Consider the following 26,900-nt stretch of genomic DNA (forward strand, 5'->3'; position numbering starts at 1 on the left):
TGCGTTTTGCCCTGGTTCGTGCCCAGGGGGATTGGCAGAGCTGTGCCCTGTTGGCCACCCCTCACGTCCCGCAGCAGGTCACGGTGTCCCTCGTGCAGCCGCGGTGCAGGAAGCAAGCTGAGACGCAGCCCGTCCCCGCTTGGTGCTCGCTCCTGTGGGAAAGCTCCATGTGCCTTTTGGGAGGTGCAGGGCCACCTGGGGAAGAGACAAAGCAGAAGCAGGTGATGCATTTTGCACCTCGGGGCATCTGGTCCCATTTTGAACCAGAGCGTGCCCCTGACTCGGTGCAGGTAGCAGGGGTTAGCGGCAGGGCTCGGAGCAGGACTGGTGTAGTCAGGAGAGCAACGGGTCCGCAGCCGCCTGCTCAGCTCAGCACCGTTTGGCCTCCCCGTTACAACCCCCTTTGGATACAACCTCCCCTGGCAGAGGCTTTGCCTGGACTGAACCCAGCTGGCTGACAAAATAAAACCTTGCCAACTTTTCCACAAGCCCCCAGGGAAAGGAGGTGAGGTGAGGCAGGCCCTGGGCGCAGCAAGGTCTTGGGAGAGCAGTCCAGGGAAAGGGCAAAACTTGCGATTGTTTCTCAGCACCCTCAAAACCTCTACTCACCAGTGGTGGGGCACGAAATCCAGTGCACAAGAGGTGGTGGCAAGGCTCCGAAGGCCACGTGAGTGCCCCAAAAGCTGCACAGTATCTGGAGCAGGTACACGGACAGCGCAGGAAGGGTGGGACGAGCCCCGTGCCATCTCTCACCGTGAGCAAACCCAACGGAAGGTCGAGCTGTTTATCCCCTGCTGCTTTCCAGGCTTCCCGCACCGATTGCCCTTTCTCCGGTCGCTGTCTCAGCTCGGCAGAGCCAAAAATAGGATGAGGAAGTGAGCGGAGATTTCGGAAACGTGCCTGCAGCGGGGTGGGGAGTGCAGGGCTGCCCCCACCGCAGTCCCATTCACAGGCTCGCGCTCCCTGAACGCATCTCGGATGGCAAACAGCACTTCGTGCCCCACATCCCTCAGGGGAAGCGAGTGTTGAGGGCTCAAGGCCATAGCATCGGGCACTGGGATTACCCCCAAGAGCCACAGAAAGTCCCCCAAAATCACAGCCCTAAGCTCTGTGCTGTGGAAGCACCCCCAAGAGCCCAGTGACAGCCCCAGAGGCATTGCAGGTCCTGAGCCCCACCTTTAACACCACCAAACCCAGCCTCACCTCATCCCCTGGGGACCCACTGTGGGGCTCAGCACCTTTCCGCTGCCCCTTCTGCTGCTTCCCCCGTTTTAATCACAATGTGCTCAGGTCCCCAGTGCTTTCCCCTGCCTGTTGGTGCTGCTCCACCCTGCCACACGTGGCTGTGAGGGTTCAAAATCTGCCTTGAGCCCCCACGTAAAGTCAGGCCTTTTTCAACAAATTCCAATATCCCAAAAGTAGAAGGGAATTTCTACCTGGAGGAGACACACGGATGGACAGCAGTGGCAGGAGGAGCCTCCCTCCTTGCTGCCCAGCCGGCTCCCAGGACCCACAGCGTGAATTTTTCCCTGCCTGCACACTGCTTTGTCTGTCCACGCACTCGTGGTGAGAGAGATCAGAGAAATTAGGCCCTGAACAGAACTGGTCTCCTCCAAACCCTCAGAGCATCCAACAAGCCCACAGCTGGGCTGCTACCAGAGCTGCTTTTGGAAGAGACAGGTACAACAAAGTCAGTAAAGAAAAAAAAAAAAAGATTTATTAAACAGCAACAAAACCAGAAAACATCCCCCTAGTTTGCTACAGCCAGAACCAGCCCCTGCTCACCACGGGGCTGCTCCTCTCCCGTCCTGCAGCCTTGCTGGGTCCTCCCACGGCCCTGGCCGAGGGTCCCCGGGGTCCCTACGGCTTCTGGCTGAGCGTGGGCCCCGCCGCGGCGATGATGGAGGAGCTGGCCAGGCTGCTGCCCAGCGTTATCAGCGTGGTGCCAGCCCCTGCAGGCAGCACGCCCTGGGGCAGCAAGTGTCTGTTGGCCAGAGTCTCTCTGGTGTGGATGACGGTGCTGCCGTCGTCCACCACGGAGGGAACCCTCCCCAGGGTCTCCATCGTCCCCAGAGCGTGGCCGAGGGCCGAGGCGCTCTTGCTCAGGCTGACCTTCTCCCCGAGGTGCCCAAGGGGCCCGTCGCCCTTCACCGCGGCCAGCGTCGAGGTGAGGATGACGGTTTTGGAGGCGGTCTGCAGGACGGGTCCCACCTTCGGGTGCACCAGGCTGCCAGGAGGACTGGGAGCGCCGGCCAGCGGGGAGGTGGCGAAGGTGACGGCGCCAGTGGGAGAGCTGGCGGACGAGGAGGAGGAGGAGGAGGAAGGCTGGATGCCGGGCAATTTGAGGGGGACTGAGGTAGCCTCACCCATCACGGACTTGGTGAGCGCGGAGAGCTTGGCGTCCGACATGACGTACAGCGTCTTCATGGGGCTGGCGCTGGTCACTGCGGGGAAGGGGAGAGCGTGGTCAGCAGCTGGGGGGACGAGGTGCCCACCCTGAGCTGAGCCCCCCCGGCAGCACAGCTGTAGTAGGGTTTCAGGCTGAAGAGAGACAACTCGCCTCGTTTTGTCATCCACAACAAACCCCGGTGCTGTCACAGCCTGGGCAGAGCACTGCAAGGAAACCCCAAACCCGCCAGCTCCCTCCCCAGACCTCTCAGATGCCCCAAGGAAGCCTCTCTCTTCCTTCAGTGTCTCACCTAACACAGTCCCTTCCTATGGGGACGGGACCTTGTGGCTCTTTCTTGGCCAGGTCCATGGCATCCTACCCTCCAAGCTGCCACGGACACGCTGAGCTCACGCTGCTCCCAGCAGCCTGGCTCAGGGCAAGCTCTTGCCCAGCTCAGGCATCCCCAGCTCCATCCCAGCAGCAGCGAGGGCAGACGCTGCTGCAGGTGCTCAGACACTCACCACGCTCCACCCCAAAGGCAGCTAAAAGACATCAGCTTCACGAAATGAAGCCCTTGGCACTCTGAGGCAACAGCAGGGGTTGTACACGGTGGTTACCCCATCCAAGCCTGCTCCCCGGCCACATCTGGGGTTACCACAGCCCAGAGTGCAAGGGGGTAAGGAGACGTCTCTGCAATCTGATCGCTGGGGTTAGATGCGCTCGGGACGTTGACTGAAGCCTGGAGACCCACTGCTGGTCAAAGACGATGCTGACCAGAAAGCCCCCGACGTGGAGAAGCCCACAGCTCGCCCCTGCGGTCACCCAAGGCCACTTGCTGTCCCCCAGGAGCCCACATGGCTGAGCAGGGAGCAGCACAGCAGCGGTGCTGGCTCACCCGAAGCACACCACAGCTCTGACAATGGCATCAGAGACGTATCACGGTGTCCCTCCCGCTCTTCAGTGGCAAGAGCTCGCCACAAGCTCCGCCGGCAGCGTGGAGCTCTCCACGAACAGGGTGCCAGGCTCAAGCACAGAGGACTCAGAGCGAAGGCTGAGGACCGACTGTCTGACCAGGGCAGGGCGCTGACCCCACTGCCCTGCAGGGGATGAGAGGGGCCAGACGTGCAGCAGAACAGGAGGCTAAAACCCCTGCACAGGCTGGGAAGGGGCACAGAGACATGATGATGCTGTCGGGCAGCAGCACAAAGTGCTCCATGAAAGCTCCATGAAAGATATTCCAGCTGGAACACCTTCTGTGCTAACACCCCAGTGCGCTCTGCTGCTCTGGCAGCTTGGCTCCAAACCGGTCCTCCCCCTGCACACAAAGCCAAAACGAACCTCCAGCGAAAGCAGGTAAAGCTCTCCACGGATCTGACTTCATCCACTAACGACGACGAAAAAAAAAAAAAAAAAAGAAAGACCAAAACCAAACATAAAAGGGCAACGTAAAATAAAACACGAAACCACAGAAGGATTAAACCCAGTGCTTCTGCAGCTCCCTGTTGAGTCCTGGGGGAGACCAGCAGAGACTGGGGGTCTGCAGCAGCCAGCGCCGACGATCAGAGTTACAGCTGGGTCTGACGCCTGCGAGGAGCCAACAGCACGGTGAAACAGCACACGCATCAGCATGGTCCAGAGCAGCCTTGTTTGACCTCTGGGAAACTGGCACAGCTCCCCCGAACTTCACCCACCAGATCTGGGTGCTGAATACCTGCTTGTCCTTCCCCTGGCTTGGCAAATCGGCTGGGCGAGGGAAAGGAAAACACATTTCTGGCATGGCTGGAGGCGGGCTCTGCTGTGCGGAAGCCTTTTGAGGATGCAACGGGCTGCATCATCGCTCTGCGGAGGTTTTTAATTTTTTTTTGTAGTGTGAGGCTACCAGCTGGGTATGCAATGTTTGTTCGGGTGTAATCGGATGGGTCTGCTCTCTCCAGGCAAGGTAAATAAACGTAGGCAGCAGGGAGAGTGCTCAGTGCTACCAGCGTGTGGTGGGGGCCCTACACACAAGCTGAAGGTTTTTACAGAGCCCGCTGTGTTCGGGCTCACGTTTTACACCCCGCTCTTTGTCAACTGCACGGAGTGAAATCAGAACTGCATGTACTTGTGCAAAGAAACCACAGGGGACCTAACTCAAAGGAGGGGGAAAAAAATAAGGAATAAAAAAAAAAGGCAACGGACTTAAAAATAAGCAGCATTCAGGCAGCTACTCCCCAGAGGGGCTTCGCACACGTCACCCGGCAGGCATGGCTCCAAGCCGGCCTCCGCTCTGGCCCCCAGGCCGGCTGCCCGCGCCCCACAACTGCCATGCGCCTCACCTACGGGTGCTGCCGCGGCGGTCAGGTGGGCTGTGGGGTCGGCAGGAGCCATCTCTGCGCCAGCCTGGGCTTTGCTGAGATCCATCTGAGACAGCAGCTTGCCAGGAGAGGCGGCGCTGGAAGCTGGGGCGGCCAAGTTCCCAACTGCACCGTCCGGAGCCTGGAGGGGTTAAAGGAACGGAGAGCTGCTGGGAGCGGCCGCGGCGCTGCGAGGAGCGCCGGGACCCCAGGTGGAGCGGGGTTCGACCATCGCTGGGGGGCTGCAGCCGTTCCTCGGGGCCTGCGCTGTCCCTCACCTCAAGATCAGAGCGCTCCTCCTCCCTGCTTCTTCTAGCCTTGCCCTCGCTCCCATCAGGCACGTCTAAACTCCAGGCAGGATCCGCACCACCGCGGATCCAGGGGACTCCGTCCCCACCGCGGGCTGCCAGGGAGGCCAGGCCCGCTCTCGTGCTCTCTGCGGCACCAGCGAAGCAACCGCCAGGAACTGGAGCTCACACACAAGCCCCAGAGCACACAGACCTGCTGTGAGAACAAGGTCTGTGACTGCCAGCACCAAAGACCGGACGTGGCACACGCCGTCCTCGGCACCTGAAGAGCTCCCCAGGTGCCAGAGGAAGACTTCAAGTCCTTCTGGTGACCACCAGGTGCTTACAGATGTCCAGCACTGGGATAACCGGGCAGCTTGGATTCGTGTCCTAAGGCACACGTGGCCTTTGGGGACTAGCAGGCTTCAGGCAACTCGCTCTCCTCCACCAGTGACAAACATCACCAACAACGGCTTAGCTCCAGTCCGAGCCCTTCCCACCTGGCGCTCGTGCAGGTCACAGCCTGCTCCTCCACGCCCTGCGCAGCAATTTGGTGGTGCTCCATTCGTTTGAAATAATTTCTGCCCCGGGAGGCAAGAAGATCAGACTCCAACAAGGGGTGGTACAGCCACCACCAGCACGGCTGGCTCCGGGCAGCGCCAAGGGCTGGAGGCTCCTCGCTTGCCTCGTGCCGTTTAGGGGAGATCCCTGCCCGCAGCTCAAACCAGCACCTCAGCTCACAGCTCTGGCCGTTGCAATGTAAATGGTTTTCTGCCTCGTGGCAGGACAAGACCACAATCCAGCATCAGCATCACTACATTTTACAGAGCTGCTACCGGGATACAACCACGCTGCAGAGAGGAACTCACACAGAAAGCACGGCTCAAACCACGGTGGAACTGTTCCTTGAAAACAGAAGCTGAAGCTTGCTTGTATTTTCACTTTAATGCCACCCAAACACTCTTTTGCTTTTCTTACTGTGCTACTCGCAGAAAACACTTGCGCCAAACTCCCCGGGAAGATTCCTCAGCCTCCTGCCTCCCCTGTAAGGCCCGTGGGGGAAGGAAGAGTTACCCACTCAAACTGCATCTCAGCTGCTACAAGCATCGCCCCAGCCCCCAGAGCTTTAAATCACAGCCCATGCGTGGGCTTCACGCTTCCTGCACAGGCACAGTGGAGCCGTCAGCTGGAATTTCAAAGGAAACCCAACCAACAATGGCTTTGGCTACTGCTGAAAACACAAGAGTTTAAGCTCTGGCATAATCCCCCCCGAGCCTTTTGTAAATTTGCTCTTTTACAGGAAGCCCTGGTGGATTACGTAATCCTATGTGCTAAAGGTACACACAAGCTGATGTCAAGGGCTATAATTAGTTACAAAAACACACAGCTCATTCCATTTCCTGTAAAAGCCTGCTTTCAGTTTGCTTTTGAAGCAGCTCTCACAACCAACCACACAATTAAGCACTGCCTTGAACACACAAGCTCAGCACTGTACGTCCCAGCAGCCTGCGACCAGCTCTGCAGCTTCTAGGGCCAGCCAGGCAGTTTCAGGTGTCGCTGCCTGAAAACACGACCCCACAAAGGCACCCACCAACCGCCGAGCAGTCTGTGCCAGGTCTCATTTCACCTCCGAGCTGCTGCTCTGCCAGATGGATTTCCAGCATCTCAAACAGGTACCAAAGGGCACAGACAAGTCAAGGAGGAAGGACGCGGATGCTCCCGGATCTCGGCTTTAACCAGCAGCAAACCAGGAGCCTGTGTGGAAACCACCGGCAACGGGGGACGCAAGGCCAGCCCTGAAGCAGCACGGGACAAATTAAGGACTCGTGGCTGCTGTTAATACTTACCCAGCTCCATCCAGAGGCTTGACCTGTAGACGATGCCTCCCTACACATCTCAGGGCTTTGAGTAACCCTGAACAACCTCGGCAGGCCGCAGCAAGGAGCAGAAGCGCGCTCCCTGCCTCCACGCCACGAGCTGCCTCCCTGACAGAACTGCAGGGCTTCGCCTACAAGGCAAAGATTGCTCCGTGTCTCCTCCACCAGCTCACCTGCCCCAGGCTGCGCGAGCAGTATCAAGAGCAGAAAAACCCTACAGAGCCCGGGCCACGCTGGAGAGACCTTGGCATCCTCCAGTGCCCTCAGCCTTCAGCACCAGCTTGTAGGAGCTGGAGCTTGATCCCCACAGCCCTCGCTCCATGCTCACCTGACTGCCCAAGCTGTAGCGTTTATCACTCTGGGAATTTGTTCTTTTGTCTTTGAACTTCTGCTTCCCTGCAAATGTCTGTCTCGAATCACTACTCAGCTCCTGCCGGGCAGTCAGTTGTACCCCAAAGTTTTTAGGCTGGGGGATGTTGCTGGCACCTCTTTGTCCCCTCTTTGTGGGCTCCTCTGATGACCCCGAGCTAAAGCTCAGTTAATTCAGAGCTCCTGGCAAGTTTCAAAGCTTTCATTTACCTCCAAAGCTCGCTGCTTTGTTGTACTGTCGGACCCTCAACAGTTCAGTTTGTGGTTCCCTTCAGGCTGTTCAAAAGGAAATTGTTTCTGAGCATCCCAGGCTCCCCAGGGCAGTGGTCACAGCCCTAAGCCTGCCACAGCTCCAGAAGCCCGTGGACAACGCTCTCAGATGCAGGGTTTGATTTTTAGGGGGTCCTGTGTGGAGCCAGGAGTTGGACTGCATGCTCCTCGGGTGTCCCTGCCAGCTTGGGATGGTTTTATGGCAGACCAGCCAGGTGCCACCTCCCGCCCTGCAACACCTCCTTCAGTCCCATAAGGCAGATTACAGGGCTGCCTGTAAATCCTACATCCTGCCAGGATAATGCCTGCAGGAGAGGCCCGAATGCTGTGCGGTGCTGGATCATGGGGAAGCCACCTGAGCTTGGGTTAAACCTTGCTGACAGCACATCACAGCCACCACTCACCGAATGTCCCAGCAGGGCATCGGAACCGATCTTGCTACCCTCACATTTATGGATCCATCTCCAAACTGGCAGTGATTTAGGACAGAGCCCAGGGACACGTCTGTAGCAAACCCACCGCATCGGCTACCTCCAAGCGTTGGGGTGGAGAGGTCCGCATTACAGTACCCAAGACCACTGCCTTCACCACCACGACGACAACAAATTAAAAACAACCCTCTCCAACATCTTGCGCTCTCAACTCATCTACACCAAGTCTCGTCCTAGGAAGCAACCAGGACCCTTCTGAGGCAGGACGTGGCACACCTCTAGCATGGACACAGCAAAAGCATTTCCTTCTGTCAGTGATCCACCACCACAAGGAGATCTGCTGTGAACAGACAACTTTGGAGCACGCACTGAGCACTTCGTGTATTGGTTTTAACAGCACAGCAACGAGACGGGGCAGAAGATGAGGTCCTGCAGTAGGAAAGAGTCCAGCACCCTGACCCCTGCTGTCACATCGGGGCACCTGAGAGTCAGGAGCAGCATTTCCAAGAGGAAGACTCCCCCAGACAGCACAGCCGACCCACTCTCCTGCCTGCACAGACAGGACAGACGCTGCAGCAGCAGCTCTCCCCCCCACACCAAGCCCTGTTACTGCCAAGAGAGCCCAGAGCTGCAACAAGAGTTTCCATACTGATGTCAGCATTAGGAACTAGACAGAGATTTCCTCAGTGTGGGACCAGCAGGACACCGAGTACGATCTCTGGAGGAGACGACCCTGCTGCTAACAGATGTGAAGACAAGCTGGGTCCTCCAACCACCACCTTGCAAGGCCCCTCTGTGCACAGCCTCAGCAAAAGAACAAGGCTCAAACCCAGGGGAGATGCCATGACCAAGAGACATCTCCCCAGGACAGCCGCTCCTGCTCGTGAGCTTTCTCTGATCTCAGCAAACGCTCTCTCTAGGGAGGAGACGCCGAGGATTACCTGAGGGGCCTGCGTCTGCATGGGCTGCTCGTCGAGCTGGGGCTGCACAGCCCCCATGGCAGCCTGGCTGAGCGTGGTCACTCGGCTGGGCTGCCCACGCAGCGTCACAGTAATGGTCGTTGGGGCCTTCAAGCCTGGAAAACACAAGCGAGACATCCCTGAAGCACAGAACTGCGGGGCCACCTTCACCCACGGGGGCCGCATCAGGAGTCTCTTCCCAGGAGGAGCTCACAAGTTGCTACCACATGCAGCTTTGCACAGCTACAGCTTGGAGCACCACAAAGGCCAAATAAACTTTGGAAATACCAGGCCTGGGGTGCTCCAGAAGCCTGCAGCGCTTGCTTGCCTCACCTGCTGCCTGGTTGGAGATCTGAGCCAAGCCAGGGAGGCTGCTGGCCAGCTTGGCCAGTCCCCCGTTGGTCAGCAGCTGGTGAATGGCCGTGGGTTTCCCGCTCGCCGAGGCTCCCACAGACAAGGAGGTGGCGACTGGGATGGTGCGGACGATCGTGCCCGTGCCTGTGGTGATGGCACTCAGGTTCTGGAGCGGTGTGGGTGTCTTCACAGCTGAGGTCTGGAAGGAGAAGCAGAAGCAGTGAGCACCTGGGAGGACTGGGGATGGTGGGATGGCACAGCCTCTGCCTCCCGCAGGAGCTAGAAGTCAGGTGGAGAATTTCCACACTTCATCCTGGCGGCTGCAAGCAGGTAAAGCCGTCCCTTCCAGTCTGCATGCACTCGTTTCAGCCTGAAAGCACAACTGGGAGAAAGGCTGGCTCCGCTTCTACTGAGGCCTCTCAGACTGAAAGGATGGGAAGCACTGCCTGACGGGGTCACAGGGCAAGAGGACAGATTGCTGATCCTCTCCTCTCCATTTTCCAGACCCTTATCGGCATTTTTAGGTGGCTGCCAAGCCCACTTTTGAGTACAACTTCCCACAGCCCCATTCCCTGGAACCAAGGCCGTTTACGGGAACCTTTATCCTCATCACCTGTCAAACCTGGGGCACATTATTGCAGCTGCAGCTCACACCTAGCACCACTCGTCTCTCCTGGTCCTACACCACACATTATCTGGGCTCCAGCTTCCTCCACGTCACCCCCGCACAGCTTCCTTCTAGAGAGCAACCTCTGACGTTTGCAGGCTGAGTACCTGCACGGGTGATCCAGCAGCAGCCACGCTGGCAGGAAGGGCTGACGACTTGGTCCCGATGTCCTGCAGGCTGAAGCTCAGCCCCTGCAGCAGGCTGCTGGCAGATGCTGCTCCTAGGGAAGAGGAAAGAACAAAGAAATTAGCCTTGGAGAACAAACCACCATGGAATTCCAGGTCTGTCACACAGCAAGGCCTGCAGAACTGTCCTTTGAAGAGCAGCATCCCAAGCAGCCTGTAGGGATGCTCAACATCACCTGTGAGAGAGGGGAGGCAACGTACGAGTGGGCAGGAGCAGTCGTACTGCCAAAAGGAGGTCGTGTTTGGTATCTGGAGGCATCGTGACGTGAAAACGATGCAATTAACAGGTTGTTGAACCTTCAGCCTCATTTATAGCATCCCTCTGGCCCTCCATGGGCTCTGAAGAGCAAAGCACTACCAGTGCCACCTCGGCCACTGCAGGGCTGAACCCAAAGCAACCAGTGAACGCAAGAAAGAGGATCCCCTGAATGATTTGGAACCTGGTTTACCTTTTACATTCACAAGAGACAGGTACCTTGGAGGGCACTGGCTGGCTGGGCCTGCATGCAGTGAGCGCTGCTGGCTACCAGCCTGCTCTGCAGGGCATGGAAAGCGCTGGGCGCCGTGCTGCTGGGGATCACGGCAGACGGAGCAGGGCTCATGGAGGAGGTTTCTGTTGCTGAGCTCAGCCTACAAAGCGAGCAGAAGAGAAAGGCACCTCTTAGTGATAAAAAGAGCAACGCAAGATGGCTTTGACAGCATGCTGTCAGCAACCGAGCAGGGCTTCTGGAAGCGTTAGGTGGGGAGGTGATGAGCTAAAAAAATCCAAAGCAAGAGACATTTCCCTGTGTCCACTGCAGCACCTGGGGCAAAATCTGTGCATTTCCAGCTCAGAAGGAAGGTGCCGCAAGGGCTGTGCCACCCTGCACAACACGATCTACCTTGGAGTGAAATTTTTCCCATTAAAAAAATCAACTTTCTATCTGAGGACAGCTCTTCCTCTCCCCACCCAGATCAGCTGGGGTCCAGTTCTCCAAAGCATGGTTTAAATTAAAATGGAAAACAGCGATGTGAGAGATTGTCAACACCACATTCGTTCCTCAGAAGAAATCCCAGTGGCCCATTAACTTCAGAGCCAATATTGAGAATTCTTTCGCTATCTTTGGAAAAAAAATGCTCAACTATCAAAGAACGAAGACAACACTGAATTTTTGGCAAAGACAACGGCACAGTCATTCAAAAGACAAACATCAGCAGTTCTGCAGCAAACTTGGAGTTGATAAACCATACAGGAACAGCCCAACAGCCACATCACCTTCCGCATCTGCCCATTTCCACCACTCTCAGATTCGACCACCAGTTGACAAATAGTTTTTGGGAGCCTACGCGTCTCCCATTCTTCAGAGAAATCCAGCCATAAGCAAGCTACCAAGAAGCTCCACGCACAGAAAGCACCACGCTGTGGTGCTTCATTCACACCAGCAGCCTCTCAACGAGGCGCAGGGCTTACAAAACCAAAGCTGCACTCACTTGGAGGTGGCGAGCAGTCCGAAGGGCTCCTTCACTCCTGACACGGACTGGCCGACAGCCATGGGGACCGGTTTTCCGGAGACAACTGCAAAAGAAAAAGAAGAAACCTAACTCTCCCTCCTCCACGAGGCTTGAGGGATTCCCTGTCTCACGCACTACCCCCAGGCACAGCCCAGAGCTGCTGGCCACGGGCTCATCCTGCTCACAAGACCTCTTCTCAAGGAAACCTCCACTGCAGCCATGAGCACGCACTGGAGGCACCGCGCTACAGCAGGTCGGGAGTACCAGAGAGAGCAGAGTTGTGAATAAAACCAGAAAGCTGTCGCTGTCAGAGCGTGATGACAGGCAGGACTCAAGGAACCGGCTCAAAGTCTGACAGCAGCGGCCACTCAGGCCCTCACCACCAAACGCAATTCTCTCTCCTAAGCGTCACCTCCACTAATCCCCTCCTCCTTGTCCTCACGGCACAGAGCTACGCCTCGAGCGCTCGGTTAGGGTCTGGCTGGCTGCTGGAGCTGGATTTTGTAAGCATTCTTTACAGACACTTTACAAAATACACAGGGATGCGGCGAGTCACAATAATAGTTTATTGTGTCACAATATTTGTTTATCGCGGCCTTTGGGATACAACTGCATTTGGCTCGTGCATTCCTCCTGCTCACGCACGGTAAGAGGGAATTCTCGTTTGGTTCGTGTTTACTTCTGCAACTCATTTCCTTTCTGTGGAAAGAAGTAAAGTTTGGAAAATTAAAAAAAAAAAAAAATGATTCCGGAAACCAGAGATCCTCAAAGCTGCCCGAAGATGAACTGTAACCCTAAGAAAGGATGTGTATTTATTAGTTAATTCTCACATTTCAAAACAACCATTAATTAACCAAGAAATCCTTCTAAAGGAACACGGTTACTTCTCAGCTTGGAAAACCCTCCGATTTCCTAACGCTTCAAATGGAGACGCTGACCTTCCAGCCCTGCACTGCACCGAGCTAGCTCTAAAAACAAGCATCAGCGTTACACAGCTGGGCTCCGAGGTGAGGAAGTCCTTTGCACGAGCACGGAGAGCAAGAAGACAAAATCCTCTGAGTACAGGAGCGAGAGCAGCCAGAGCTTCTGCCCTCCTCACGAAGGCTCGCGGGGAAGATGACCGAGCACGTCGCCTCTTCTTGGACAGAAGGACCTCTGCAGCGCCCGTGGCAGTGGGTTTGCTCAGCCCCGCAGGCAGGAGAGGAGCTGCCATTTGTTAGCACGCGTATGAAGGGCAAATTGTCCCGGATTTTAGGTGACTGCACAGCCCCAAGGGGCACTTGGCTGAGTTGTGAAGTCTTCCAGAGGGAGGAAGATCGCCGTCATCCATAACATGTTCCTGGGGAGAGCCTTGCTTCCACTGCGGGGGACACGCAAGCACGCAAGCAGGCAGCAGAACCGGAGACCCGCACGACCTATGTGGAGCGAGGCCTTGCCAGGAGCAGCACCTCGAAGCCTCACAGGAAGGCACAAAATTCACCTTGCAGCTCACCAGGCTGCCGTCAGGCACCTCGCTGAAGCACGCGACCCAAACTGCTATGGAAAACGTCCTGGCTACGCGCTGCCAGCCCCCACGCATCCCCAGCTACCCCCTAGAGCACCACATCGCACCTCGAGCCTCCGTCTCCTTCCTGCAGCTGCCTCCTCAAAAAGCAGAAGACCAGAGCTCCCCTCCCCTCCCCACGCCGTGCCCCGGAGGAGCTGGGCGCCGCCACGACCCGCTCTCTGGCTACCAAGCGGCTTTGCAATCGCAACTCACTTTCTGCCTGGGTGGTGAGGGGTGCTCCGTTCCCCACGCCCGCAGCATCTCCGTGAGAGACAATGGTCACCTTGATTTTGGCTCGTTTGGAAGTTTTGCTGCACTGGGTCGGGCTGGGGGCCTGATGCCTCTTCAGCTGCACGCGCACATCGTCTCTCTCAGCCCCTTCCGAGTGCTCTGAGGAGACTGGAACTAGGGGACACAGAAGTAGCTTTTTGAAACCGACGGCCGATTCCTCGAGGTCAGTGCTGCTCCGAGGTGCGGAGAAGGGACACATGCCCATGCACACTTCCACAGCTCCCTTCATGCCAGCCTTGCCCATCTCCCATGCACCAGGACCCCTCGCTTCTCCTTTTCACCACCTGCGCTGACTCCTGCGTGCCCTACGCTGCTGCCTCAGGGTCAGCGCTTAGCTTAAGCTGCTCACAGGCATACAGAGCCCATCTTGCCCTCTGCAGCGAAGAAAAAATGGATGCCTACGGTAATAACACATCTTCACATGAACACTTTTCATTTCAAAGCACAGTGCAATCGCTCCCGGCATCAGACCCTTCCAGCATCCCTAACTTCCAGACGAGGGGGACGAAGGTGCAGACTCGCAGAGCTGGTGCAGGCGTGCTGTCAGTGCTGGGGTTAGAGAGGAGGTGTTTGTGTGCCTGTCATTCAGCACGTCCCTTCCAGCGCTCAGAAATGTCCCTCAGAGGGCTGGACAGGAGCGTACAGGTGGCCGGGAGGCGCTAAGCGAAGCAGCCATGAGCACAAGAGGTGCTGCAGCAAAGCCAAGCCCCACGCACCCCACGCTGCGTGGCACTAGGGAGAAAAGCAGCAAGCTGAGACTTCTCTTCCACGCCAAGGGCTCCTTCTGCTGTCATGTCCTTTTGACCCACCACATCTGTTTCATTCTGCCTACAGCATAAGCTTGCTGGGGAAAGGGTTGTCCAAAAAGCACAGAGCCCGCAACAAGTGCTTGTGGGTGGCACAGGGACAGGAGGGGGTCACAAGACAGGATCGATGGCACGAGGACAAGAGGGGTTACCCCACCCGTCCGTTCTCTGCACACCCCACTGCCGGTGCATGGTCACCCAGCCCTGAGCTGAAACGCTGGTGGAGCAAATGAGAGTGTGGATCTGCCTCCTACTGCAGCCTGGCAGCGCTCACAACCACAGCCCTGCCGCTACCTGCAGCACTGGGACAAGCTCTGGAGAGCCCTCTCCACCTGGAGCTTTCATAGGGAGCCTCGAGGCAGCCAACTCCCTGCTGATAAACGTCCTGGGCTTCCAAGTCACCAGCCTGGAAGCCAAGATATAGGCATCTTTTTGTTTATATAGCTTATGTACAACATGTCCACAGATGTGCTGTGTACGTGCATTTATTCCTCTCCCTGCACACCCCACTACCTGCGTGCTGGGACAAGGCTGCACCCAAAGCCCTCGGTGTCAGGCGACTCAGCAGTGTGTCAGGGCTGCTCTGCTCCCCAGGAGAAGCTCCGAGCCTGCTGTGCTGCTACTGCTGCAGACCCACGGCTGTGATGTGTGAATTGGTCACACTCGTGCACACTCCCACACCTCCTGCTTGACTGCGAACACACTCGGACAGAACCACTGCCCAGAGGGACCTCACCCAGCGTGCATGGACTGCAGGCACCGAAGCCCCCCAGGGTGCCACAGTGAGTGCCACCAGCCAGGCAGAAGGCACATGCACAGGCAGTGGCGTTAGGAGCCTCTCAAAGCAGTGAGCAGTGACCCCAAGTCCCTCCTGGTCACCACGAGCGAGAGCAGAGCCTGCTGCTTGCCGCAGAGGCAGCCCACGCCGCACGGGGACACTGCTGCAAGGGGCTGGCTGCACCCGCACAGCCCCAGCTGCCTACCTCATGGCTCAAGCAGCTGAGCCAGCACAGTAACGAGCCCTGAGGTGTTAACGACCTTCAGTCTTAGCAAAAGGCAGGGCAGGCTGAAGCCAGAGCATCCCCGCTAAAGCATCCAGGCACCCGACTTGGCCACTGTGGTTTCTCTTCCCCACAGCAAGCACAGAGCTCCACGTGAGCTCCCAGGCTCAGCTCTACTCACGGGGAGCCCAGCAGGTCTCTTCAAAACAGGGCTCGAGCGAGGAAGAAACCTTTAAAGCCACCACCTTGGGCTTTGTGCCTCACGGTTTTGCCACCACGGGTGTGCACACATTTGGACAGTGTCTTGTGTGTGTTCGGTGTGCCAAAACAGCACGGACATCTCTGCATCCCCAGCAATTAAAAGCAGCAGCACTGGGGGTGCTGCAGGCATTTGTCACCCCCAGCAGTGCTCTCAGCTCCCGGGGTCACCTGAGCTGAGCACGGCCACCCCACACGGCAGCGCAGCCTCCCAGAGCCTCGGATGTCAAGCTCTCTTCCTCCCCTAGCCCCAGTTCTGCCCAGTCACTGCCTTCTGAGACACCAAACCGCGCCGTTATTCACACTGCACACCCTGCCCCTCAGTGCCCAGCCCTCGGAGCACCTCACGTGCTGACCTCCACCTCGGGGTGCTCCAGCACCCAACCAGGAGCCCACAGGATCAGCGACTGCTCCCCTCGGCCTGTCTCCTGCTCAGCACAGCCAAACCTGTCAACAAACTCAATCCTTTCCATCCTTCTCCCACCACACCACCATCACCCCACAGCCATCCCTCTCCCTGCTCTTCCCTAGCTCCCTCTGGCCAAGAAACGCTGCTCCAGCCTCTCCGTCTGCCCCTTCCACTCGGGAGCTCCTCGCTTCCACGCCCAACAGCCACCCTGCAGTAAGGAGCTCCACCAGCATGCAGTCAGTCTTCAAGCTTCCCAACAAGTCACCACACCGTTCGGAGCAGAGCTGCTGCCAGGTTACAGCAGCATTTACCTCCCGGGGCAGGGGAAGGGGAGCTCGGGAGGCGTTAGTGCTCTCAGCTAGCACGCGAGCCGTTTGCTTAAGCTTCAGATACAGCAATGAGAAAGCAAAAAAAGCAGGGAACGAGGGGACACGTTGGGCCACATCCCCCAACCAATGCAAGGGAAGAGGAAAATGATGAGAGAAGGAAGCTGGGAGACAGAGAAAAGGAGGGAGATGGAGAGAGACAGAGAGAAGTGAGGAGATACTCACCAAAGAGACATGAAGAGGTGCCAGGAGGAAGAGCTTTCCTCACCAGCATGTTTTGTTTCAGAAAAGCAGCAAACTGAGCTGAAATGAATCAGAGAGAATTACAGTATCACAGCCCGGCTCTGCAGGGGGGCAGCGACCTCCAGGAACACCACTGCGACGCGCAGAGACCTGGCAGCAGGCAGGCAGACAGCTCAGGGCACGAGGAGACACGCTCAGCTCCTCTCCGCATGGCAGCGCAGCGCATCCCGCGCCACGCCGGGCATCGCCCCAGCTTCTGCAGCGTCCCAGCAGCACGAGCCCTCTCCAGCCCCACAGCCAGCGCGTCCCTCACCACCTGCTGCCACGACACAGGCACGGACAGCACGCCGCAGCAGCGCTCCTCACTAAACGAGGCAAACCATCCTCCTGCCTCCCTTGCGCTAGCTAGAACCTTTCCCCTCGGCTACGACAACGGAGGAACAGAGTTCTTTAGTCCAGGAGCTGAGAAACTACGAGATCCAAGCTTGAAGTTCCTGCTGGAGCCTAGCCTGAGCAACACAAAGACTTTAGAGAGTGCGTGGTCGCACTGCTGCAGGAGACAACAAGTCTGTTCAGGTCTGTCCTGAGCAAAGGAACGAGGCCGGAGGGGAGGATGAGAACTATTCCCCGCTCCTGCTGCTTTGGCCAGAAAGGATCCTCAGCGACAAAACCCTTACCTACAGCCAGAGCTGTCACAACCAGACTGAAGCTGCACAATAAGGTTTTTAATCAGCATCCGACAGGACAAAACCCCATAGCTGAAGCAGTTCAGAGTGGGTTTTCCTCTGCTGTTCCATGCAGGATGGCTAATTACCAAAGGCCCACTGCTCCAGTCACAATTCAGTAGCCTCAACCATCACCTGAGAACCTTCTATCTCCCTCCCAAGCAGCCTGGAGACACCGGTCAAGGGGCTCACACCCAAAAGGGAATCAGAGCACGGCTACGTAGCGTTTTTGTCAGCCAGAGCACGTGACAATCCTTCCCACTTGGAACAGCAGTGAGGCTCCACGAGCTGCAGAAACACCATTTCCAACCTAATTTCAACCCCCTACAAGCTGCTGCCTTCAGCTGACAGGAACGGGGAACTGAGCTGCAGAGCAAACTGCCACGGGAAGCTTGGAGTTCACGACAGGACTCAGAAGACAAAACCTGAAAGGGTCGGGGCAGATAAAGACCAAAACTCCAGGTGCTTGGAGGGAAGAGGGTGGAAAAGCCGCAGGAGGTTACCTTGTGCCTGCTTGTGTGTCAGGATAGTGTCCGTCCTCTGCACCTGCCTCTTGAGCAGCTGCGTGGTGCTGATCTGGGTGGGCTTCTGGATGGAGGACACCGCAGCCATTTTAGTCTTGGGGCTCGACGTGGGGCTGCTGGAGACGCTGGACAAGTCCTGCTCGAAGAGAAGGAACACCTTACTCCCGCGTTTCTCCGAGGAGAGGCAATCCTAACCCTCAGTGCAGGCAAGAACGTGCATCCCTCTGCTGAAGCAGGTCTAAATCCAAAGGTTCCTTTGCCCCTTCAAAAGCCATTAGTGCTTTCACATCCTCTTGCGTCCCTCTTCCAACCCTTCCACACCTCAGCAGCACACGACTCAGCCTTCCCCACTCGCCATATCCCAGAGGGAGCCCCTACCTCCGAGCCCGACGGTGAAGCGGGCACTTTGGCTGCTGGTGAGGTGGGCCTGCTGGTTCTCTCCGGCAAATCAAACGACAGATCCCTCCGGGTCGAGTCGCGCGGCTTCTTCTTCTTCTCAGCGTCCAGGTCACGGGGATCAGAGCCCGAGTGGCTCTCCGCTCGAGTGAGGACTCCAGTCAGGAAGTCAGCTATTTCATCCTAGGCAGGATGAAACTAATTGTTAGGCTGTGCAGGGTGCAGGTCTCTAAATAATTCAGCTTCACAGCTAAAATTGAAGAAAAGAACTGAATGTTCTCAAAGAAAAACTGATAGGGCTCTCTGGATTTAATATTCCACAAACAGAAACCCGCAACCCTTGCAGGCAGACCTTGATTTCTCATCAAAGCTCCTAACTCCATTGATTTCTGACACATGGAAGAGAAATGTGATGGTTTCTCCAGTGCTCCCCAAAGTACTGCTTGCTTCTCCAGGCAGAGGAGAAGACTCAGAAGAGTGATCTTTGCTTAAAGTACACAAACAGGAAGCTCACATCTCTCCTGCTGTCGGAGGACAACCACTTCAAAAACCACTTGAGAGAGATTACGTTTGTTCAACCAATACTGGCAGCGAGGTTGTAACTTGTGATCAGAGACATTTCAGCAGGGGCCTTTTACAGGTACAGCTATACGGGGAAGATTTCTGTCTTTACCTGGATGCACCTGTCCACCATACTCTGGGTCAGGCCTTCTGACTTCTTTTTGGCTTTGCTTATCCTAGTAAAAAATAAAAATAAAAAAAATCAAACACGTGGAAGCCAACAAATATTGTTTTTCCCCTTTCACACTCCCTATATGATTCTTCACCAGAGAATAAAACTCAAACGATGGCCGGTTTGCTCCCTTACAGTTTGACCCTACAGAGTAGGGTACAAGCCGAATCTGTTAGTGCTCAACTCAAGAGCACCGTCTGCTGGCAAGACGAGATTCATCCTCAGAAGTGCTGAGAAGAGCTTTGGGGACAGCAACAAGGGCCCAGCATCGCTCAGTTTATGACTAAAGCTTGTTGCAAAGCAAATACATTTCCTTTCCTTCAGAGCTTTGTCTTCAGACCGCTATCAGAGTTTGACTTTTCTTTCTTTCCTCTCCCTCAGTAACTATTCCTGCTATGGATTTCTGACTTTGACAGTGCTCCAAAAATATTGTTTGCATTGTTGGATCCAGCACTAGCATCAGGCTAAACCTGTTTTTATACACAACTTGCTCCAGTTTTTGGTGCAGTTATCTCAGACACACAAGTGTGAGAGAGATCAAGCTCCAAAGTTCACTGAAACCTTCAGCACCTCCTGCAAGGCTCCTGGAGCCTCCCTTACCCCGATACTGGACACAGCCTCCATCAGTTGCACGCTCCAGAGCCAGTGTGGCAAGAAAAAGCAGATACCTGCTCTAGTGTCATACCTACTGTGCTCTTCTGCTTCCCACTGGGAGAAGCAATGTGGATTTATCCCAGAAAAACCAACCAACCATCTCTCTATCCAGTACACTGGGCTTTGAACAACTGCTTGCTTTGACAGAGCATTATTAGGCAGGGCCAAGTTTTTCTGTAAGCAGCACACTCAGGTGTTGCCCGGGGCTTCAGGGCAGAGCATCCACCTCACAGGACATCACCTGAGATTGTCGTCTGCTCCTCCCACCACCACCATGCTGTTATCAGCTCGGATTTTCTCCCGGAAATCTTCCATCGCTTCGATGTTGCACTGCAGGGAATTCTGACCGATCACAAAGAGGACAGGGGTCTTCATCTCCAGGAGGGGGTCATCGATGTCCTGCAAGAGCAAGGGCAACTGTAATTCAGAAGGGCTGTTCCAGGATGCAATCTTTGGGGCCAAACACATTTCTGAAGCATTTCCCAAACATTCCCAAACAGGTAAGCACTTCCCAACAGGAAAGCATGTGCCATGAAGGAGCAGGCAGCACTTCACACACGATCCCAGTGCGTACTAACTGCATCCTGGAGGAAAGGAAATGATGAATTGCATGGTTTGCCTGGACAAGGTTGCACATCTCAGATACCCTATTCCAACTCACCCTTCCTCTTCTGAGCTTTTGCCACACAAACCCAGGACAAAGCTGAAGCAGTGCCAACAGCATGTCCACTGGCAGTGAAGCTCTCCAGGGTGAGCCCCGATGGGGTTTATGCAGTCATCCTAAAGAGAACTCTGCTCAAGCACTGCACCCTCCCCAACAAATGTCTTTTACACAGGGCTGATAGGGATTTCCACTACAGTCTCAGAACTGGTTATTTCACCAGCACAACCGTAACCATTCCCAACACGGTCACAAACTGATCAGCTAGCAAAGGATTAATTTGGGATCCACAGAAATGACTTTAAGCCGCCATCTCTGGTGCCAAATGACACAGTCAACAAGCGACACTTGTGTAAGACCCAAGGAAGGAGCTGCAAAACCACGTTATAGGACGGACAAGCAAATGCAGGACTTCACACGCCTGCTATTGCATCAGGAAACCTGTTACAGGTGCAACACTTCTGCCTGCTGGGCGCATCCCCTCCAAACAAAAAAATTACAGACACATTCCTTAAAAATCTTCCAGTTATCACTGGACTTCCAAACCACATTCTATGAAACAGTCTACGGAGGTTAAAAAACAAACAACTCTTTAAGTGGCACCCTCATCCCCTTCAGTCCTTACCCCTCTGGGGCCATCAACTGTTAGAAGAGGGAATCCAAGGCACACAACTGCAGTGACGTACTCCATCACTGAAACCTGAGTAGAAAAGCAACAATGGTCAGCATCCGCACAGTCCTCTGCTGTAAAGGTCACTTTGCTAGGCTCAGGGCACGGAGATCTCTCACATATTTAGACTCTGCTTAGGTGCTTAAAAGGACTGGGTGGGGAAAACACCAAGGAACTCAAAACTCCTTTATGCCCCCATGGCCAAAAAGGACGCATCTCTAAGCCAGGCCTCAGCAAGAGGAAAGGGAATAGAATAATAATTCTCCAGAGCCTCAAAGGCACCAAACACTGAACTGAAATTTTCAAATCATCTGAGCGCATGCTAACAAAACAGGCACTTACGTGACAGGCCACCAAGGCACCCGTGTTCCACCCGATCAGGATGATCGGCTTGTGAGAGAAGTGGTTGTGAATCTACGGGAGAAAAAGGACAGCGATGGAGGGACAGACAACGGGATGCTGCCAATGGGCCCCGCAGCACCTGCAGGCGAGGGGGGCATAGACTCATCCTGTTCTTGCTGCTCTTACCTCTGCCACTTTGCTCCTCACTGCGCCAATCATGTGCTCGAGACACTGCAGCACTCCCACCCCGCTGCCGTTGTTCAGCAGGTGGGTGGCGATGGGAATCACCTGTCATTTGGAACGAAAAATGAATAAATAACAAAGGCACAACAGGCACCAGCAACAGGCACAGGCTAAACCAGTTTATACACAACTTTGTGCTTCGTCTCTCCCGTGGAATTCTCTTCTAGCTACCAAAAACCAGAGGAAATTAGCTCCAGAGACAACCTCTGCTGCTCACCTCGCCCCTATACACCCAGTATGCCCAACACACAGAGCGCTGCGAGCAGCTCTGTATCCAAGGTGACCCATAGCCTCCCTCCTCCAACCTCTTCCTACTGGAAAACTCAAATTCTTAATAGAATGATACAACCTAAACTGTTGGCTTTGGATGGCAAGTCTCCTGACATGACCCCAAATAAATCAGATTGGGCAATTTCAGCCCAATTTGTGCCTTAGCTGCCAAACACTGCAGGTGGCAGATGCCAGCCTCTGTTTTTAGCAGAGGCAAGTATTTTGGTGCACCAATGGGTTACAAAAATAAGCTCAGCAGCTGCAGCCTACCACAGCTGCTAACGTGAACTAGCTCCTAATGTGCCTGCCTTCAAACCCGAGCGTACAAACCTTTCCCAAGCAGGAAAGCTGCGACTGCCAGAAGCGGTGCCGTCGAGAAGTGGGGAACATGGAGTTGGAGGGGCCAGAGGAAGCAATCAGGATGAGGGGGGAACCAGGCAATTTGCTCTGCAAAGTTCAACGAGAGATACATGAGGGAAGGCAACATCCCAACCCCAAACCTCGCCGCCTGCTTCCCCATCCTCCTGCTGCTCCAGACCCTCATGCACACCAAGGGGTTCACGGGGGCAACTTAAGCAAAGCTTCACAGGAGGACACCGCATGCTACACAAACTGCTTCTTGGTGGAAGCCTGTGGAAGAGCATCCTCCCAGGTGGGGGCTGAAAAGGAGCAACTCTCTCAGCACAACCCTGATAAGCCACATAAGAATTAAAACGGTTATTTATAAACCCAAAGCCCAGCATGGCCTGCACTAAGTGGGAGGGATCTTGCAGAGCTCATTAAATGCGCAAGCTTTCCCCAGCAGATGCTACCTCGGGATAGTATGGGGGAAAATGGGTCCAACAAAAGGAGTCCCTTCATTGAGCAAGGCTGAAAACCAGAAGGAAAAGAGTCCAAGGAGCAGGAAAGAGACAGAAGGAAGAAGAAAGCAGAACAGGAAGAATAAAGATGGTCTGCATCTGGGCCAGAGCAATCCCAAGCACAAACACAGGCTGGGTGGAGAATGTACTGAGAGCAGCCCTGAGGAGAAGGGCCTGGGGGTGGTGGTTGATGAGAAGCTCGACACGAGCCAGCAATGTGTGCTTGTAGCCCAGAAAGCCAACTGTGTCCTGGGCTGCACCACCAGCAGCGTGGCAGCAGGGTGAGGAGGGGATTGTCCCCCTCTGCTCTGCTCTCGTGAGACCCCCCCTGGAGCCCTGTGTTCAGCCCTGGGGTCCCAGCACAAGAAGGACCTGGAAATACTAGGAGAAATCCAGAGGAGGCCATGAGGATGATCAAGAGGCTGCAGCATCTCTGCTATGGAGACAGCCTGAGGGAGTTGGGCTTGTTCAGCCTGAAGGGAAGGCTCCGAGATCATATAGGGGCCTGCCAGTACCACTGCCCCATCCCTGCAAGTGTTCAAGGCCAGGCTGGATGGGGCTTTGGGCAGCCCGGGGGTATGCCAACCACAGCAGGGGAGTTGGAATTAGATGGGCTTTGAAATCCCTTCCAACCTAAACCATTTGGTGATCTGAGAATGGCCTCTCGCTCCCTGCAAGCCCCCGGAGGCACTCACTGGTTTGTTATGTGACAGGACACCCACTGCTGGGTCCCACGGCCTCTTCAGCAGCAGCGACAGAGCCTCGGCTCCTGCTGCCCCCGTCTTCGCGGTGGAGGAGAGCAGCATCCTATCGATCAGGGTGGGGATCTGAAACCAGAGGCCAGAAAGGACTGAGTACATGCGCACTGTTCTTCCAAGGGGCTTTTAAACATCATCCCTGCCACCCCAAAGAAAAAGGATAGAGACTCCATCATCTTCCTTTTCATGAGCTTTATAAAGGGAGAACGTGGTAGGAGGGTAAGGTCTCTCACTGCTTTCATCACCTTTCCTTTAAGCGTTTGCAGAGCGTCCAAGTACGCAGCCAACACTGGCAAACTGAGGGTTTCCACCAACGTTGTGTGCAGCCACTGGATCAGCTTGGTGTCCCAGTTCACACTGGCCAGCGCCTGGCGGACCCTCCGGGCACATTTGTCCACCGCTATCCTCCTCAGGACCGGCTCATTGCAAGCCTGAGAACCAGGAAATTAAAGGAGAAACACAGTTATGGGAAAAATCAAGCATGCCACGTGCACCCCAAACCACAGGAAAGCATCAGCCTGGGCAGCTCAAAGCCCTCTGGCAACAAGCAAGGACCAACAGCCTCCCAGCGAGGACAAAATCCCGCCTCAAACAAGTCCAGAGCTGCGTGTCTCTTAAGACCACAGAACCCTAGAGCAAAGACTTTTGTCTTGACCAAGTCACTTTGCTAAGGGGGACTAAAACCAGGCAATGAATCCGCTGGAAGGTGAAAGAGCAGCAGGGAGTAGAAGATCTTACCCCTTCGTTGGCCAAGCGCGCCAGCCTGTCGGACTGCAGCGCTTTGTGGATCTTGTTAAATAGCTTGTTCTGAGCCATTGTCCAACCCGTCCTGGGGAGAAAACCAAAGATTGGACGTTGGACACAGGCATCTGGGTCCGGTGAGCAGGCACAGCCGGGCATCAGCTGCACCTCCAGAACCTGCTTACAGCTATGGAAAAAGCAAGTTTTGCTAGCGAGGATTTAAGTTAAAAGACTGCTCAACAAAAACCACTGAGATTGTACGTGTCACCAGGGCGTACCGCTGAACATCCAAGCATTAGAACAACAGAAACAATAAATAAGACTAAAATAATTGTTCCTTTTAGCAAAGGTTATCTCCCTATCGCTCAAAATTACTGCTCCTACGACTTGACTCACAACAGTCACAGGTAAGGTTATGGGGCGGGGAAATTTACACACGTCCTCCTTTCTAGTCCTCAACACTGGAATAAGGCTGAGCTGGGGACAAAGCTGTCACTGTCCCAAGCTCCTCCAAAGAGAGGGGACAGCGGCACACGAAGCGTGCAGGAGCTTCAGCAGCTGGGCCAGCCTCTACCATTAAACCTAACAGCTTCTACAGCAGGCAAACAAAGAATTTGGACAGAACAATTCACTTTCTTCGAACATTGCTCGGTTCGGGAACGTCACCACGCCTTACATCACACTAAAAATCCCACACTGGGCAGCGTGGGGTTGTTCTGAGCCCCCGTTTGATGTCCCAGCGGGTCCCAGCTACCTGTTGACGTGTTCCTCCCAGTCATCCGGCGGCGGAGGGGCGTCCGCGTCCGTGCGGGCGAACATGACGTGGCGCTCGCACTCGTTCATCACGCTGCGCGCCTTCTGGTTGTCGTACAGCGGCACGGGCGTGGGCGTCACCGTCTCGACGTCGATGGGGACATCTGCCTCGCTGCGAGGGGAAAAAAAACACGTGTTAGAGAACGGGGTCTGCTAGGCTGGGAAAATGAGAAAGGATCTGCAGCCAGCTGGGGGCCTGAGCCCGGCCATGTCTCGCAGAGCCCGGCAGCAGGAGCTGTGTAAGCTGTGTGAACGTCCTGACCCCCTCCAGGCCCTGCTGCAGCCCCCAGACCTTCCTTCGGCCCCATGGTCCCCACCGCAGAGCCCAGGACCTCCTCCAGAGCCCCCCCAACCCACATTCCCCAGGCTCTGCCTCACATTCCACCGTCCCCTCAGCCCCACAGGCTCCCAGACACCCAAAAAGCTCCCCAGCCCACACCCAGCCCCCTCCCCATACTCCCAGGCCCTATACAGCCCCCCCCAGCCCCATCCTCTCCCCTCACAGCCCCCCAAGACACCCCCTTACTCCACAGACCCTACACTTTCCCCTCAGAAGCCACCCTAAACCTCTCCTTAAATACCCCCAGGCCTCTACACCCCCTCATAAGCCCCGCAGCCCCCCAAACCCCACAGACCCCACACTTTCCCCTCATGACCTACCCCAAGACCCTCCTCACAAGCCCCTCAGCCCCCTCCAACCCCTCACAGGCCCCCCAGCCCCAAACAGACCCCACAGTTTCTGCTCAGAAGCCACCCCAGGCCCCTCCTCAGAGACCCCCAGCCCCCTACAACCTCTCACCGACCCCTCAGCCCCCCCAAATCCCACACACCCCACATTTTCCCCTCACAAACCCCACCAGGACACTTCCCAAGGACCTTCCAGCCCCTCCACTCCCACAGCCCCTCCCTGCCCCTCAGAACCCCCCCAGCCCCTCCTCACAGCCTCACAACCCCTTACAGCCCCTCACAACCCCCCCAAACCCCACAGACCGCCCCCCTTTCCCCTCAGAAGCCCCTCCAGGCCCCTCCTCCCAGCCCCCCCAGCCCCCCACACTTCACCCCCCCCCCCTTCCCCTCAGCCCCCACCCCATGCCCCCCTTTGGCAGCCCCCAGCCCCCTCCACCCCTCCCAGCCCCCTCAGCCCCCCCACCTCCCCCCTTTTCCCCTCCCAGCCCCCTCAGAAGCCCCCCCCCATCCCCCAACCCCCCCAATTTCCCCTCCCACCCCCCCAGGCCCTCCCTCACACCCCCCAGCCCCCCCCCACCCCCTGCCCCCCCCCTTTTTCCCTCCCCCCCTCCCTCCCCAGCCCCCCCGACCCTTCCCCACCCCCCCCCAGCCCCCCCCCGGCCCCTCCCCAGCCCTCCCCCGCTCACAGGGCGCTGCCGGGGCTCCTCCTGGGGGGCAGGAAGAGCATCCTCGCGGGCCGGGCGGCGCTGGCGTCGGGGTGGGCGCTCCAGGGCTTGGCGTAGCTGTGGTCCAGGCACACCAGGTCCAGCTCCCGCTCGTGGGCCGACAGCTGCAGCAGCAGCGACGTCCCCATCCTCCGCGCCGACCATTGCAGCTCTCGGTCCCGGTCGCGGTCGCGGTCCCGGTCCCGATCGCGATCGCGCTCCCGGTCGCGGTCGCGCTGCGCCATGGCCGCGCCGCCCCCCCTCCCCCTCCCGCCCCTCACGAACTGCGCATGCGCAGCCCTCGGGAGGCGCATCCCCCTCCCCTCCCCTGAGGAGACGGCGCATGCGCGGGGGGAGGCGGGAGGGAAAGTGCGGAGAGTGGAGTACCCGGAGCGGAGCGGGGCGGGGCGGGGCTGGAGAGCGGAGTGCGGAACGGGACGGGACGGGACGGGACGGGAGGGGATGGGATGGGATGGGGGGGACATGGGGGTGGGGACACGGGGGGGACACAAGGGGGTGGGGACACAAGGGGGAGGTGGCTTGGGGTACAGGGATGTGGGAGCACAAGGATATGGGATGTGGGGGCATGGAAGTGGGGACACAACGGGGTGGGGATGTGGGGACATG

At 56.5% G+C, this 26,900-nt stretch overlaps 1 protein-coding gene across 5 annotated transcripts; it reads right to left on the minus strand.

The window, feature by feature from the left end:
- Window positions 1–1,695: 1,695 nt before the first annotated feature.
- On the minus strand, window positions 1,696–26,566 carry KANSL3 (KAT8 regulatory NSL complex subunit 3). 5 transcript variants are annotated; one of them, XM_038171862.2, is made up of 22 exons: window positions 26,256–26,566; window positions 24,824–24,994; window positions 24,067–24,157; window positions 23,574–23,759; window positions 23,266–23,397; window positions 22,041–22,157; window positions 21,384–21,485; window positions 21,198–21,269; window positions 20,811–20,885; window positions 19,766–19,923; window positions 18,811–18,874; window positions 18,120–18,320; window positions 17,721–17,877; window positions 16,475–16,552; window positions 13,372–13,563; window positions 11,592–11,676; window positions 10,597–10,751; window positions 10,044–10,156; window positions 9,249–9,468; window positions 8,898–9,031; window positions 4,705–4,864; window positions 1,696–2,444 (listed from the first exon to the last, which is right to left on the minus strand). In XM_038171862.2, exons 1-22 carry the CDS (start codon window positions 26,516–26,518, stop codon window positions 1,861–1,863), a joined length of 3,510 nt encoding a protein of 1,169 aa, XP_038027790.1. In that variant the 5' UTR covers window positions 26,519–26,566; the 3' UTR covers window positions 1,696–1,860. The 5 variants fall into 5 exon arrangements, with proteins under 5 accessions (XP_038027790.1, XP_038027791.1, XP_038027792.1 ...); XM_038171863.2 differs by lacking the exon at window positions 16,475–16,552; XM_038171864.2 differs by lacking the exon at window positions 13,372–13,563.
- Window positions 26,567–26,900: the final 334 nt, after the last annotated feature.

This window comes from Anas platyrhynchos, chromosome 23 (genome assembly GCF_047663525.1).
Source record: "Anas platyrhynchos isolate ZD024472 breed Pekin duck chromosome 23, IASCAAS_PekinDuck_T2T, whole genome shotgun sequence".
NCBI lineage: Eukaryota > Metazoa > Chordata > Aves > Anseriformes > Anatidae > Anas > Anas platyrhynchos.

Coding starts and splice junctions, on each gene's coding strand:
- KANSL3 (XM_038171862.2), bottom strand. CDS start 26,518: ATGGCGCAGCGCGACCGCGACCGGGAGCGCGATCGCGATCGGGACCGG. Junction 13,564..16,474: donor CACCTCTTCATGTCTCTTTG/GTGAGTATCTCC, acceptor TGTGTCCCCTAG/TTCCAGTCTCCTCAGAGCAC. Junction 11,677..13,371: donor CCTCACCACCCAGGCAGAAA/GTGAGTTGCGAT, acceptor TTTCTTTTGCAG/TTGTCTCCGGAAAACCGGTC.